This window comes from Melanotaenia boesemani, chromosome 9 (assembly GCF_017639745.1).
Source record: "Melanotaenia boesemani isolate fMelBoe1 chromosome 9, fMelBoe1.pri, whole genome shotgun sequence".
In the NCBI taxonomy this organism is placed as follows: Eukaryota; Metazoa; Chordata; class Actinopteri; order Atheriniformes; family Melanotaeniidae; genus Melanotaenia; species Melanotaenia boesemani.
In genome coordinates, this window is record NC_055690.1 from 2,394,952 (window position 1) to 2,409,972 (window position 15,021).

The 15,021-nt window shown below is 40.7% G+C and overlaps 1 protein-coding gene across 2 annotated transcripts in view; it reads left to right on the top strand.

Moving 5' to 3' along the window:
• Positions 1-547: 547 nt before the first annotated feature.
• The window catches only part of sgsm2 (small G protein signaling modulator 2), a 107,114-nt gene continuing 92,640 nt past the window's right edge, over positions 548-15,021 (top strand). The window contains exon 1 of one of the 2 annotated variants that reach the window (XM_041994567.1): positions 548-791. In XM_041994567.1, the coding sequence (XP_041850501.1) occupies positions 732-791 (60 nt within the window). In that variant the 5' untranslated portion in view covers positions 548-731. The remainder of the gene's footprint in view (positions 792-15,021) is intronic. The other variant, XM_041994568.1, reaches the window with a different exon arrangement.

A 15,021-nucleotide genomic window follows, 5' to 3' on the forward strand; every position in this document is an offset into this window, starting at 1 on the left:
ACGTTACAGGGGTGTGAACACCTTTTATATTCTCAGTATGTGATGAAACTAAAGAAACGTTCCTCGTTAACCAGTGCTTACAGTAAAAGGCTGTAATGAACCCAGTGATGGCTGCAGGAGCACGCTCTGCCCACATGGAGGCACAAGCAGCAGCTTCATGATGTCCCACGTTGCTGTGATGTCATTCGTTTTGCAGCAGGCGGTCAACGTGTGCTTCACTATTTTTAGAATATTCCTCCATGGCTGCAGCCTCCTCCTGCAGGAATAAAGAAAAACAGAGAGAAAAAGCAGCATTTAGCTCCTGATTATAATGATGTGAGGAAAGTAAACTGCGTGAACTGTTTTAAACAGCAAACAGTGGATTTGCTTTCTTAGTCACAGCCTTCATAGTGGATCCTCCACCCACCCTCACCCCCACCTTAAGAAGAAGAAGAAGCTAAAAATAGCAGCAGGTTCTACAGGTTGGTGTGTTGGATGCTGAGAGGCTGTGGGCCGCAGGTCGGGGCGGGGCTGGATGCTGTGAGCCCCCCCACCGACTTCTTTTTCCTCCATTGATCAGTATGGTGAGGAAGGCGGATCCTCTGACGTCACCGCCAAGCAGCTCGGTGCGTCACAGTCCAGCTGAGCCAGGGAAGAAGGAAACGGGGAATAAAAAGGAAAGAGGTTCTGGAAAGGCCGGGAGACGGGCTGACTGACCTGTTGTCGAGCACACCGCGCGCGGACAGACGGACATGGAGGGCTGCACGGAGGAAGAATACAAAGAGAAATTATTATGGAACGTCAAACGAGAGGTAGGACTGCTGTGTGACGGCCTCTCCAGCTCCACGGTCACATTTCACTCAGTGTTTTCCCCCATTAAAAACCCAATGTGCGTTTATTTATTCAGTCATTGACATATTTGTTTGTTGACCTGTTGTGTCTCATAACGCAAGTTTAGGTTAGAAAACTGGTGAGGAATGAGCGGAGAATGCACCTTATTTCTTTATAATGTGTTTGTATTTGGTCTGAAATTACCCTGATTGGTTTAAGTAAAAGAAAATCCAACACTGCATTAGATACGATCACTAATGACATATTTGAAGCTACAGCATCGCAGCCTGGACTATCATTTGATTAAAATTTTGCCTTTTAATCATCAAATCCCTGCAGGCAGGAACCTGAATTAAAGCTCAGATTTATCTCCGGCAGCTCTAACTGAGCTACAAGCTTCTGCTCATGATGATGAACGCCTCACCTCTCTGGAAAGGAATAAATCATCACTCCCTTCCTAATCCACGCTGCTTTTGCTGAATGTTATAACTGAAAAGGTTTGTCAGCAGACACTAAACATGGATGATCTAAGACGGATTTTGGCAAGGTGTGGCTCGCTGATGTACCTCAGTCTGGGTGAAAGTGAACATCCTGATGATGAAAAGGAAAGGTCAAGCTAAAAATATCAAGGCACAAATCTGCCCAGTGGTTAAACAAGGAGAGGAAAAGAACTTTTATAACCGGGGTTGTGAGACTCACATTTACTAGATCATATCTCATAAGTTAGCCACTGACTTCCAGAGTAAGGCTTGGTAGAACTTGTCCTTTCCAACAGCAGAGCCACTGGTGTAACTGGAAAAGAAGCCTGCTGTGTGGGTCCTGGGCATGCTGAGGGATGGTGATTTTTAATTTTGCATATGTCTGTCAACACTGACACCTAGTAGACAGATTTGTGCTCTTAACTCTACAGGATACACCTTTTTATGTGAACATGCACACTCGTTTTCAAAGAGGCTTTGTGAACACGGCTGATATGCAGCATGCTGCTTTGTAGTCTGCTGTTCAGCTGACAGCAGGTGTTCGTGGAGAGTACCGAGAATCCTGTGCACCTCCTGGTTTGCCTTTCTTAAATTATGTCTCCCTATTCACATTTAGAATAAGATGCACTTGCATTTTTTCCTTTGTGTTGGCTGGAAATTTTGGTGATAAATGATGCTCAGTGGCAAGCAGCAAACTGGCATTGATCGTCCCTGTCCGAGTCATGGCTGAGTTCTTACAGTCAGGAGGATGTTTTCAGTTTTTCTAACATGGTTAGTTTTAAAATGTTTAATCTGACAAACTTCAGTGTAAGGAACCGATTTGCATAATACGACTTCACTTCCAGAAGAGTTGGAATGAAGAAACTGAGACATTTCACCAGGTGATGGAAAATATGAGCTGATAGTGAATCTGATGCAGCAACATGTCTGGAAAAAGTAGTTCCAGGGTGATGTTCGGCACGGTGTAAAAAGTAGTTCCAGGGTGATGTTCGGCACGGTGTAAAAAGTAGTTCCAGGGTGATGTTCGGCACGGTGTAAAAAGTAGTTCCAGGGTGATGTTCGGCACGGTGTAAACAGTAGTTCCAGGGTGATGTTCAGCACGGTGTAAAAAGTAGTTCCAGGGTGATGTTCGGCACGGTGTAAAAAGTAGTTCCAGGGTGATGTTCGGCACGGTGTAAAAAGTAGTTCCAGGGTGATGTTCAGCACGGTGTAAAAAGTAGTTCCAGGGTGGTGTTCGGCACGGTGTAAAAAGTAGTTCCAGGGTGGTGTTCGGCACGGTGTAAAAAGTAGTTCCAGGGTGACGTTCGGCACGGTGTAAAAAGTAGTTCCAGGGTGACGTTCGGCACGGTGTAAAAAGTAGTTCCAGGGTGACGTTCGGCACGGTGTAAAAAGTAGTTCCAGGGTGACGTTCGGCACGGTGTAAAAAGTAGTTCCAGGGTGACGTTCGGCACGGTGTAAAAAGTAGTTCCAGGGTGACGTTCGGCACGGTGTAAAAAGTAGTTCCAGGGTGATGTTCGGCACGGTGTAAAAAGTAGTTCCATGATGCTCCAGATGTTGTGTACTGGTGAAAGGTCTGGACTGCAGGCAGGCCAGTTCAGCAGCCGGACTCTTCTCCTGTGAAGCCATGCTGCTGTGATGGATGCAGGATGTGGTTCAGCATCGTCTTGCTGAAATCTGCAAGGCCTTCCCTGAAAGAGACGTTGTCTGGATGGGAGCAGATGTTGCTCTAAAACCTCCATGTACGCTTCAGCATTGATGGAGCTTCACAGATGTGGAAGCTGCCCACGCCATAGGCACTAATGCAGCTCCATCCCATCAGAGATGCAGCTTTTCACCTGTCCACTGATAACAAGCTGGATGCTCCCTCTCCTCTTTAGTCTGCAGGACACGCCGTCCATGCTTTCCACAAACTAGTTCACATCTTCATCCAGGTTTCCACTTTGCCTCAGAACATTTTAAATGAGCTTTGGTCCAGAGAAGACGGAAGAAGCTGGTTCTGGATCCTGTTCACCTCTGGCTTCTTCTCTGCATGATGGAGCTTTAACCTGCATTTGTGGGTTTCAGGGTGAACTGTGTTCACAGACAGTGGTTTCTGGAAGTCTTCCTGAGTCCATGCAGTGGTTTCCAGTAGAGAATCATGCCTGCTTTTAATGCAGAAGATCACCAAATAAGAAATATTACATGTTTAGGTGAAAGAAGCTCCTCCAGATCCATTAATGTTTAAAAGTTCTGTTGTCCACATTTAAAGACATTCCCTCTGTGTGTTGCCTAAAATCTAACACTTTGCCCAGTTTGTTCATGTAACAGTTATTGAATTCGTCTTATATCCAGTACAAAAATCAATGCTATGATTAGCCTACAGATCATATGGGGACTTCAGTCAATACCTCAGGACATTTCAAAGCCACAGGTCTGAAAACAAGGTTGAACACTCCCTGTCTCTTTAAGTAGCACTCTCTGCTTCGGCATTGCCTGGCAACTGAAAGCTTTAGCAGGTCCCTAAGAAGTTAAATTACATCAGCTGGGGATGAAAATCACGGCAGTGAGGCCGTCCTGTCGGGTGGTCTCTGTACTAAAACTGAAGAGTCTTTCTGTCTTCACCTGCTGTCACCGCATTAGTGTTGTTGTTGTTAATCAGTTTGATTCTGTTTGGATAAAGGTTACAGCAGCAGCTCACACCTGGATGTCACGCAGAAATACTAAAAGAAGTTACAGGAATATTCAGATGTTGCTGCAGGCTAAGAAATCCACACAGGAGGTGGCAAATAGGAAAATATGCTGAAGGGATCTTTCCAGAGCTCTTTATCTGTTGGAAACCTGCTGATTGCATTTAAAGATGCTGTCATCTTCGTTATGGTTGCGTCTGTTTTATTTTCTTTCATTTTCCGTGCTGGAACTTCTTTTTACTCCCAGTCGGCCATTTTGACTGATGACAGGGTGCAGGGATGTGATCCTACAGGATGACTCCTCCAGATCTTTGGGAAGGGAAAAGGATGATGTGCGGCTTCATTCATAGTTAATCTCACCGTGCTGAACTTTCTTTGTGCACTGTTGCTGGACACAGAGCTCTACGGGGACACAGGACCCCATTACATTGTTAATGAAATGTGAACAAACTTGTTCTTAAGTCCTACTTACGAACTTCTTATGACGATTGTGGCGTTCATGAAAGTCTTCAGATTTGCTCTCCTAAGAACAAATCCTACGAACTCAGGAGTGCGGACATGTTTGAACACAATCAGCTGTTTTCTGCTGTTCATTTCATTAGAATACAAGATTATCGCTCCATAAATGTCCAAGTCATCTGAGATGCCCCGATCCACCTGCTGGATGTGGTCCAGTGTCTTTTTATTGTAATGATTAGTTTAATGGGGAAATCGATGTTATGCCTTGCTCGCCTGGTTAATAACATCACTAACTGACTAACCTGGAGGTTTCATTTCATCAGGCGCTCGCTCCATCCATCGGAGCAATGCATCGTAAAATGATGCCACAGCAGGAGGGAAGTTTGCTTGGCCAGCTGTAGAAGGTGCAGTTGCTTCATAAAACTGCTTTTACATGTTCTGAATCTGACTGGGTGATTATTTATAACCAAGTTATTACTTTAAAAATGAGATTTCAGTTCACATCTTTAATAATATTTGTTGTTTTCCTTCATTCTGTAATTTTTCCTCGTCTGTCTGTTTGCACACGGCCCAGAAATCATGGCCTTTTATGGGCTTTTACCTGCAAGGTAGAACCAGCTGGTCCCTCCTTTCACTTTACGAGAAGTTGGCGTTTACCAAGCTAAGAAAAAAACAATCAGTACATTTTAACATGTTTGTGAATCTGAGGGTTGTTTTTAAAAAAACTTCTTAAGTACAACTTAAAATCTAATTTTAGGAAGATGTTGAAGGAGGTGAATGAAGCCCGATGTTTATTTCTGATTCTGATCACAGTCTGCTGTGATTTGTGTCCTGAGTTACAGTCAGACTGACCATCGACAGGAAGTAGGCCACAAATTAAACATCCAGCCATTGCTGAGCTGGATTTTACCATCTGTGTTGGATTTCTCTGGGTCCAGAATATAATATGTAATTTGTAAAGATGTGTTATCATATCTGGTTAATTGACCACATTTCTGATTAAAGATGATCACAATTGTTCAGAAACATGGTGGTTTGGAACATGTATGCACGACTGGCCCCAAGTAAGTTTCATAAATACAGGCATTACTTTTGTGTTTAAGCAGTCATCAGCCAGTCAGTCATTATCTGCACTGCTTTGTCCATTCCGAGTCGCGGGAAGCTGGAGCCTAACCCAGCATTTAGCAGGTAAGAGGCAGGTACACCTGGACAGGTCACCAGTCCATCACAGGGCCAACACAGACAAACAACCACTCCCTCCTGGGAGAATTTAGAAACCAGTTAAGCTAACATCATGTCTTTGGATGTGGGAGGAATTACCTGGAGAGAATCCACACATACACGGGAAGAACATGCAAACTCCCCTCCACCCAGCTGAGGATCGAACCAGTGACCTTCTTGCTGTGTGAATTGAATTGTGTTCGTGTGATAGTTTGCACGCTTCGATCCCTCAGTAAGACGACACCTGTTGATCTGCATGAAGTCCAGCCCTTGTCTTAAACGGCCATGCTCCCATCTGGAGGCGTGTACTGGATGAGTTGGTGCCGCTGTGGCCTCAGAGTTACTGATGGGGTTGTTTCTTCTATGATGGTGTAGATACGGTGGTCCCTCCTGTTCTCCTCACTCTTATAGGTCCTATAAAAACGAATGAACTTTGTAATTACAAGTCTTATTTATTAGTAATAAATGAGTTGTACAGATAGAGGCTTCAAAAAGTTTTATTATAGCTACTGCTACAGCTTATCTTTTAATTACCTTATCAATAAAATAGTTTTCCAATTACTATTATAATCTAAAGATTTTTTTAAATTAATAATAATATGTAAATGGAAAAAAGAGATTTTTAGAGAAGTAAAATTGATTTTAAAGTAGAACTGCAACCAGGGCTTGAGCCGGGGCTTTCAGGGGAGCCTTATTTTCAGGTGTGCACTGCAGCTTTGCAAGTCATGTGCATGCGCATGCATACTAGTGCACGTAGCGTGGTAAAAATATAGCTACTGCCAATAAAATAAAAAACAACCCTCTGCTGCTACTGTATGTACCTTGTTTAATCAGAAACAGTGGTCATGGTCTGTGTGCTTTTGGTTTAGTTTTACTGTCCTGTGGGCTCATGTCTTGTCTGGTTTCCTGTTTTGTTTTGCACTTCCTTCCCAGGTATGTTGCATTCTGTTTTATTTTTCTGGTCTTTAGCTCACCTGGTTTGATTTGCTTATTTGCTTCACCTGCTCCCTGTTAGTTCACCTCTGTATTTATACTCCTTGCTTTCAGTTGTCAGACCATCCGTCCTGTTTCCCTGTCATGTCTCTTATGTTTCGTCCCTATAAGTTTTTTTGTGATTCTGGATTAAAACCTTTACTCCTGCATTCCATCTTCCTCCTGCCTCTGAGTCCTGCATTTGGTCACTTCCTCACCTCTGCTGCACCGTGAAAGAAAAGTTCCTTAACAGTCACAACAGGAAGCATATGAAGTGTTTGTTGTTTGGACGCTCACTGCACACAACAAACAAACAGCTGTCCACAGTGCTAAAGGAACCAGAACAGATCATCTGCATCGTTTGGAAAATGTAATTAATTAAATTAAATTAATGATTTAAAACGCAGCGCCAACAAATTAATGCTATTAAAAAAAAAAAAACTAAACAAAAACAAATAAACCCAAAAAGATCAGGAACCTTCTGGAAAAATGAAATGTGACCTTAAAGTGGACTATTTTTAGGGCTCCTCCTTAAAGGATCAGCTGAATGACTTTAGAGAAGCTCCTCAGCCTTTCAGGGGAGCCGAGCTCCCCTTAGCTCCCCCGTAATTCAAACCCTGAGTGCAACATAAATTTAGCTAAATGGAAATGGTGCAAATGAAAATCTAAAAATTTAGATTTTAGTATTTGAGGTGTTTGGTTCATGCACCTGGTGAGACCTGCACCAAGGCTGTTGGGCAAAACCCTCCTGACTTCTCTTAAATAAAAACCTCCATAAATTGTTCCAAGTCTCCTTGGGCACCATGTTGGCGCAAACTGAACCAAACATTCATGCGGCTGAACAGGGGGACTTAAGCTCAACCTCTTCATCATGAGGCTGAATTGTTTTTCTGCCTGCTGTCCAAATTGCCTAACTCCAAATACATGGAGTATATCTTCACAATGACAAGGGCTGTATGTATAATCTTGGTATCCACAGAAAGTGATGTGAGATTACTACAGATGTGTCAGAATCAAGATACGTGTTACTGTGGCAGAGTAAATTTGCCTGGAACACAGTAGGGAATGTAAATTATCTTCCTAAAAGAAAACCAATTAGTTAATGGAAGCCAGAGAAAAGAAGTTTGTCTAGGATAATTTGCCTAGGAATATGTAAGGTAGTCCCAGGGAATGAGTAAAGTAGTCTTAGGAATGAGCAAAGGAGTCCTAGGAGCGAGTAAAGTGATTCTAGGAGTGAGGGAAGCAATCCTGGGAATGTGAGCAGGTTTAAAGTTGTTTTAACTCAAGTAAAGTAATCATAGGAATTAGTAAAGTAGTCCTGAGAATAAATAAAGTAGTCCTGGGAATGAGTAAAGTAGTCCTAGAAGTGAGTAAAGTGATCCTAGGAGTGAGTTAAGTGATCCTAGGAACAAGTAAAGTAGTCCTGGGAACGAGTAAATTAATCCTAGGAACGAGTAAAGTAGTCCTGGGAATGAGTAAAGTAATACTAGGAATGAGTAAAGTAATCCCAGGAATGAGTAAATTAGTTCAAGGAATGAGTAAAGTAGTCCTATGAACGAGTAAAGTAATCCTAGGAATGAGGAAAGTAATCCTTGGAACGAGTAAAGTAGACCTGGGAATGAGTAAAGTTGTCAAAGGAATGAGTAATGGAGTCCTGGGAATGAATAAGGTAGTCCTAGGAGCGAGTAAAGTAATCATAGGAATGAGTAAAGTAGTCCTAGGAGTGAGTCAAGTGATCCTAGGAACGAGTAAAGTAGTCTTAGTAACGAGTAAAGTAATCCTTGGAACGAGTAAAGTAGTCCTTGGAACAAATAAAGTAATCCCAGGAATGTGTAAAGTGATCCTAAGATTTGTAAAGTAGTCCTGGGAACAAGTAGTCCTAGGAATGAGTAAAGCAATCCTAGGATTTGTAAGGTAGTCCTGGGAACGAGTAAATTAGTCCTAGAAATGAGTAAATTAGTCCTGGGAACGAGTAAAGTAGTCCTGGGAACGAGTAAAGTAATCCTGGGAATGAGTAAAGTAGTCCTAGAAGTGAGTAAAGTAGTCCTAGGAACGAGTAAAGTAATCCCAGGAATGAGTAAAGCAATCCTAGGATGTGTAAAGTAGTCCTGGGAACGAGTAAATTAGTCCTAGGAATGAGTAAAGCAATCCTGGGAACGAGTAAAGTAGTCCTGGGAACGAGTAAAGTAGTCCTGGGAACGAGTAAAGTAGTCCTAGGAATGAGTAAAGTAGTCCTAGAAGTGAGTAAAGTGATCCTAGGAGTGAGTTAAGTGATCCTAGGAACAAGTAAAGTAGTCCTGGGAACGAGTAAATTAATCCTAGGAACGAGTAAAGTAGTCCTGGGAATGAGTAAAGTAATACTAGGAATGAGTAAAGTAATCCCAGTAGTGAGTAAAGTTATCCTATGAAAGGGTAAAGTAGTCCTGGGAATAAGTAAAGTAATACTAGGAATGGGTAATGTAATCCTAGGAATGAGTAAAGTAATCCTATTAATGAGTAAATTAATCCTAGAAACGAGTAAAGTAGTCCTGGGAATGAGTAAAGTAATCCTAGGAATGAGTAAAGTAATCCTAGGATTGGTAACGTAGTCCTGGGAATAAGTAAAGTAATCCTAGGAATGGGTAATGTAATCCTAGGAGTGAGTCAAGTAATCCTATTAATGAGTAAATTAATCCTAGAAACGAGTAAAGTAGTCCTGGGAATGAGTAAAGTAATCCTAGGAATGAGTAAATTAATCCTAGGATTGGTAAAGTAGTCCTGGGAATAAGTAAAGTAATCCTAGGAATGGGTAATGTAATCCTAGGAGTGAGTAAAGTAATCCTATTAATGAATTTGAGCAGTTTTAAAGATGTCTTTATTCAAGTTTCCATTCAATTTTCTATTCTACCATAAAAATTTGACGAGTGAATTTGGAATTTTTTCTTCATTACTGTAGCCATATTTTTGCTGCGTCTGCAGTTGTTTTTCATTAAACCCTTTTACAGGAGCTCAGTCAATCTTTTCTAGTCCTCCCAGTGGACCTCCCCTGTTACCGCTGGCTTCTCGTTTGGCTTGTATTATTGCCTGTCTTTCTTATGGTGAGCTGCATTGGTTGCAGATTGCAGAAAATAACAGTAAATTGTTCCTTCCCTGTGAATTTTCTTTCTTTTGTCCTGAGAGCAAACCTTCAGGTCAGAGCACATCTTCCCCTGCAGCTATCTTCCTGCATGCCTGTTGATCCAGGAGCTCTGGAGGCCATGCCAGCTCTCTAAACACACCAATATCTACTTCATACAGTGTTTTTTTTTTTCTCTGAGGCCAAGTGTTAAATTACTCTGTATTTTCTTGATAGAACATGTCGAGATTGAATTGACACATTTTAGGCCATCTGTGGGTGTGTGAAGGCTGAAGTGTGTGAACAGCTGCAGGTTTATTCAAGATGAGTGAAAACAAATGGATTCCACTAAGTCATCCTTCCGTCTGCCGCCACCCCTTCCACATCCTGCTCTGCCAGGGCATTAATAATGACCTCATTAGTGATGGATCTGTAATTAAATCCAGAATGCAATGATTTTTAAATATTTTCAACCCATATTTTATTCCCAGTATAACATAAATAACACATCAATTGTTGAAACTGAGATATTTTACCATTTGTTGGAGTCTTTGTCCCATGCACACAGAGGTTCCTTCTTATTCTCTGAATCTTTTGACAATATTATATGCTATACAAGGTGGATCCTCAAAGTCTGAGGAACATTTTTCTGAAATTGTTTCACAGTTTTAGATCCAGTTTGTCTCAGATTGATGAACCTCTGTCCATCTTTCCATCTGAGAGACTCTGCCTCTCTGAAATGCTCCTTTTATACCAGTCATGTTACTGACTTGTTGCCAGGTAACCTGGTTAGTTGTCCAATGCTATCTACTATCCAGGTGTTTCTGGTTTGTCCCAGATGAACGTGTTATTTGTTTAGTTGCATCAAATGTTCAGAAGATGGCTGTCTTCTAATGCTGAGCTCTCAACCCTTTTTAACATTTTGCTGATATTCATGTCAAGAGTTTATGTTTATTAGGGATGAACAAAGTAGTTCTAGGAATTTTATTAACATGCACAAAAGGAAATTAAGTTCTGTCCACTGCTCACTGAAAATAATGAATAGAAGATTGAGTAAATAGATAAATAAGCCCTCTCTCCTGGCGCAGAGTAATGCTAGAGAGATGAAGAGTCCTAATTTCAGTGGAACCTGAACTAAATCTGTGGGTTTGTTTTTTGCAGAGCGTGTGCAGCATTGTTATGTTTAGCATCCTGTGCAGCGTTTCTCTTTCCAGGATCCGTGTGAGGAGCTGCAGGCAGCACCGAGCGGCATGCTCTGCCATCTGTCTGACGATTCAGTTGTCAAACGTCATCCTTACCGTTGGCTTTTCCTCAGTTCCCCCAAAAATCTATTTTTACTCCGTTTAGAATGATATGTTTATTAAATCTGACACGTCTGTATGTGGTGGGGGTGTGAAAGCAATGCTCTGAAGCATCACGCCGTCCCTCAGATCACAGATTTTACTTCTTCCTTAACTTTAATGTCAATTCAAAAATCTATTAAGGCCTTATTAAAATACAGCTGCTCTCTTTTTTCAACCAAATAAGCAAAAGTGAGAGTGAACTTCAGTCATTTGGCTCCATTAGTGATGTCCTATCAGTTAAACTACAGCTCTACTTTAGCAGAAGTCTAACACTGAAATCAGCTGCAGGGCTGCTCAGAAATGAGAAAACGAAAACCTGAACTGTAGTTTATTCCTGCCAGTTGTAATTTAAAAAGACTAAATTGTGTTACTGGGTTGCTAGGTAACAAGGCATGCCAGGAAAACGTAGGTACATACATAAACTTTGCAAACACCTGCAGTAGGTTAGAGGCTTTGCTGTGTTAGTGCTTTAAATGTTCACACAATCTAGACTGTTTCCTTAAAGATTTTTTTATCCATCAACAAAGCAAACTAAATCACTCACCCCGGGCGACTGCACACGCTCCGTTTTCTGCTCTGATTGCATCATAAATGATTACTGCCCTAGATGATCAACAAGCAGCCAGAATCAGGCGACAGCCTGCTGCACATTTCCTTTATTTTCTTTCCCTGGAGAAAATGTGTCTTATTAGCATCAGGAACGGCCTTCTTTCGTAGCCACACAACACAAACTGTTGTTTCTGTGATGTTCGCCATGTCATGAAACAGGATGAGGGGAGAGTTAATGCGTCCTTACGTAACGGACAGGAAGCTAATGAGCTCTCAGCTGGCCAGCTCCCTGTTTGACACAGACCAGCTATTTCTTGTTATGCTAGTGTCACTCCAGAGCTGGATGCTTGGATTGATCAGTAATTTATTTTTTTTAATTAAATACAACTCTGTCTACACACATGTGGCTGCTACCTCAGTTACTGAGGAACTATTGAGGCTTTAATTTCTCCCATTGATGTTATAATTATGTGTCAGTTAATATTTGGGGCAAGCATGTAACTGAAGTCTATTCCTTTTCCCGTCCTGGACACGTGCCAGTCCATCACAGGGCTGACCCAGACAAAGACAGACACAGTCATCTACAATCAACTTAACAGGGAACGAGAACACCCACACAGTCCGAAGCGGCTAACTCCATTCACAGAAACACCAGCAGCCTTTATTAAAGCACAGAAATGTTAATGAGTCATGAGTTACAGCATGCATCATCTGTCTTGGGCCTTAGTAATTATTATTCACAATCTACAAGAAAATCAATGTGTTTTCAGTTTGCATTCACATTAAAACATGGAAGCCGTGTCGAAGGGCTACTGAATCCACCAGTCTTCTTTTTTAAAACCTTAAAGGCTCCTAAACCTTCAGACCTGCTACACATTTGTTTATTTTTTTACTACTCCTGTAGGACATCAGTGGTTCCTTTGGTAGAAACTGAGGCATTAAACCTGAATTTCTGTCTCTGTGGAGGAAAGTATGGTGTGACCTTTCCTTCGAACACCCGTCTGTCTCTGACCTTATAGATCCTGTCAATGAATATTTAATACTAAATTATATTTTTTGTACACAAAGATTTTTCTCTCATCGTCCATTTTAAGAGCTGGGCCCCCTTTTTGTGACATGTTTGAATTTTTTTGTTTGAATCTGAGACAACAGAATATATCACCATCTTATCATCATCATCATCATCATCATGTCCATGCCTCCATGCGTTGTTCTTCAACTGTTTGTTTTCCATCATTGTGTTGCAGCTGGATCGTTTCATCTGTCCTAATGATGCTGGTTCAGAATTGGTCTGGCTTTGTGGGATTTATTGAACAGAGCAACCAAAACCAACCGAACAATCCACACAAACGGATTGTTTGTTTCTGTAACTACTGTAGTTATAAGAAGTGTAAATGACAACCAGTTTGAGGCAATCTAAACTTTTCCTTGTGGTTCCTGACATAAATGAGTGAGTGCTACCAAAAGGCCGGAACTGTAAAAAGCCGGTTTGACCAGATTTGTAGGTTGTTGGCGTTTATCCAGCTGGATTAGGAGGGTAACAAGCTGACCTTGTTTTGTTTCCTGTTTCTGTAGTTGGATTCTAACAGATACTGCATGTTGTAAAGTCGGAATGTCATTTAACAAATACGTGTCCTACAGAGATGCACAGTAAGAGAATAACTGCAGCGATGCAGCTGAAAGAATGAACTTTAATCCTCATACAAAACTTAAAACCAGTGTCAACCCGTAAATGTTGTATGTGTCACATCTGCTACAAACAGTTTCTGAGACTCTTTGAATCACTTGATGGTAAAAACTTTGCTGAAAACACTGTTGTACACAAGCTAATACTTGTCTTCTGCCCCTGGTGGAGACTTTTTGCATTGCACAATTTTGACATATAACACAATAACAAGCTGTAAATATAAAAAAATGATTTTTGTTCATTTTTATTTATTTTTTTATGTTTTGTTAAAGGGTCAAATAAAGAATTCAGAATAAAAAGAAAAAGAATTTTCCCAATTTTTTGTTGGGTCAGGCATTAAAGGTCTTGTGTATTACACTCTTCATGATGACAAACCCCTTTGGGTCTTCTTAAATTTTATTTCTTTTACTCTGCTTGATTTATTTTATTTACTTATTTGTTTTTATTTATGAATTTGTTTCTGTTTAATTTAGTTTATTGTTACTTTTAATTTATTTATTTTATTTAATGTTTAATTGTATTTAATTTAGTATGTTTTTCTATATTTTATTCAGGATTATTTTCCAGTATTTTGTTATCATATAAATGTAAAGAACTTCTAGCGTCTAGGTGAGATTACAGATTGTAGATATTTGCTTCCTTGTGTGTGGCTGGAAGAGATGAGATGGGTTAATTAACTGGTCAGATGCTACAGAAAACTACTCTTGCAGGCAAAAGAAAGTACAACCTGGTTATGTTTGAGGACATAATAAATACTGCATTAAAAATGTAAAATGTGTTCATACGTGTTCTAATTAATTTAATCGAATTTTCCATTTCTGACGATTTATTTTGATGAAAATCGGGACTTTTTTCCATAGTTAGCAGCAGACTTGGCCCTAAAATCGGAAATCGGATTTGGTTATAAAAACTTGAAAATTTTATTTTTAGGCCGTATCGCCCAGCCCTAACGTGTTCATATAAATCCTGTTTAGACCTGAGTTGGAACTGGTGGCTGAGGGCCTGCCACCCAGACATGTTCCTCACATCAGCATCAGGCCAGATGTTTTACACCTGCATTCGGTTCAGAGACAGAAACTAGGGATTGGAGTTCATGTTATTGTTTATTATATACGTTGATGTGTGAAGGCTTGTTTTATCTTCATATGGATAAATAGTTTTTATGTAAAGCACTTTGTTTTGCTTTTTGTCTGAAAAGCGCTTTATAAATAAAATTTGATTTGATGCTTTGAATGTCAACAGCTTATTTAAGAAAGTAACTAGTAACAGACTAGTGACTTGAACTGCAAAGCTGATGCACATCACTAGTTTTTACTAGTTACCGCTCTCCTGCAGTACTTTGTGATGCGTTCCAGTCCCTGTGAGCTGAGACCGGTCAGAACAGGACCCGAGACAGAAGCTGCAGCAGCAAACACCTCACCAGGACGAAGAAGCTGTGTTACCCGAGTGTGTCGTAGTAGTGGGATGGTTACATATCAGAAGTTTTACTGAGATCTACCGACCTGGACCCATCAGTAGAAACGGGGCCATGGAAAGCTGTAAAAAAGGACCTTTCAGGTTTAAATTATTAGTGAACACTCCAGTACACAAGCACAAACTAAAATAAGACGAAATGACATAAATAATAAATATAAAAAGTAATAAGTAATTATTAAACTCTCAGTATTCTTAAACAAACTTCTTTTTAAAAGGTCAAAAATCTGATAATGTTGCACTGAAATGAAAAGTGGGATGTGTGCGA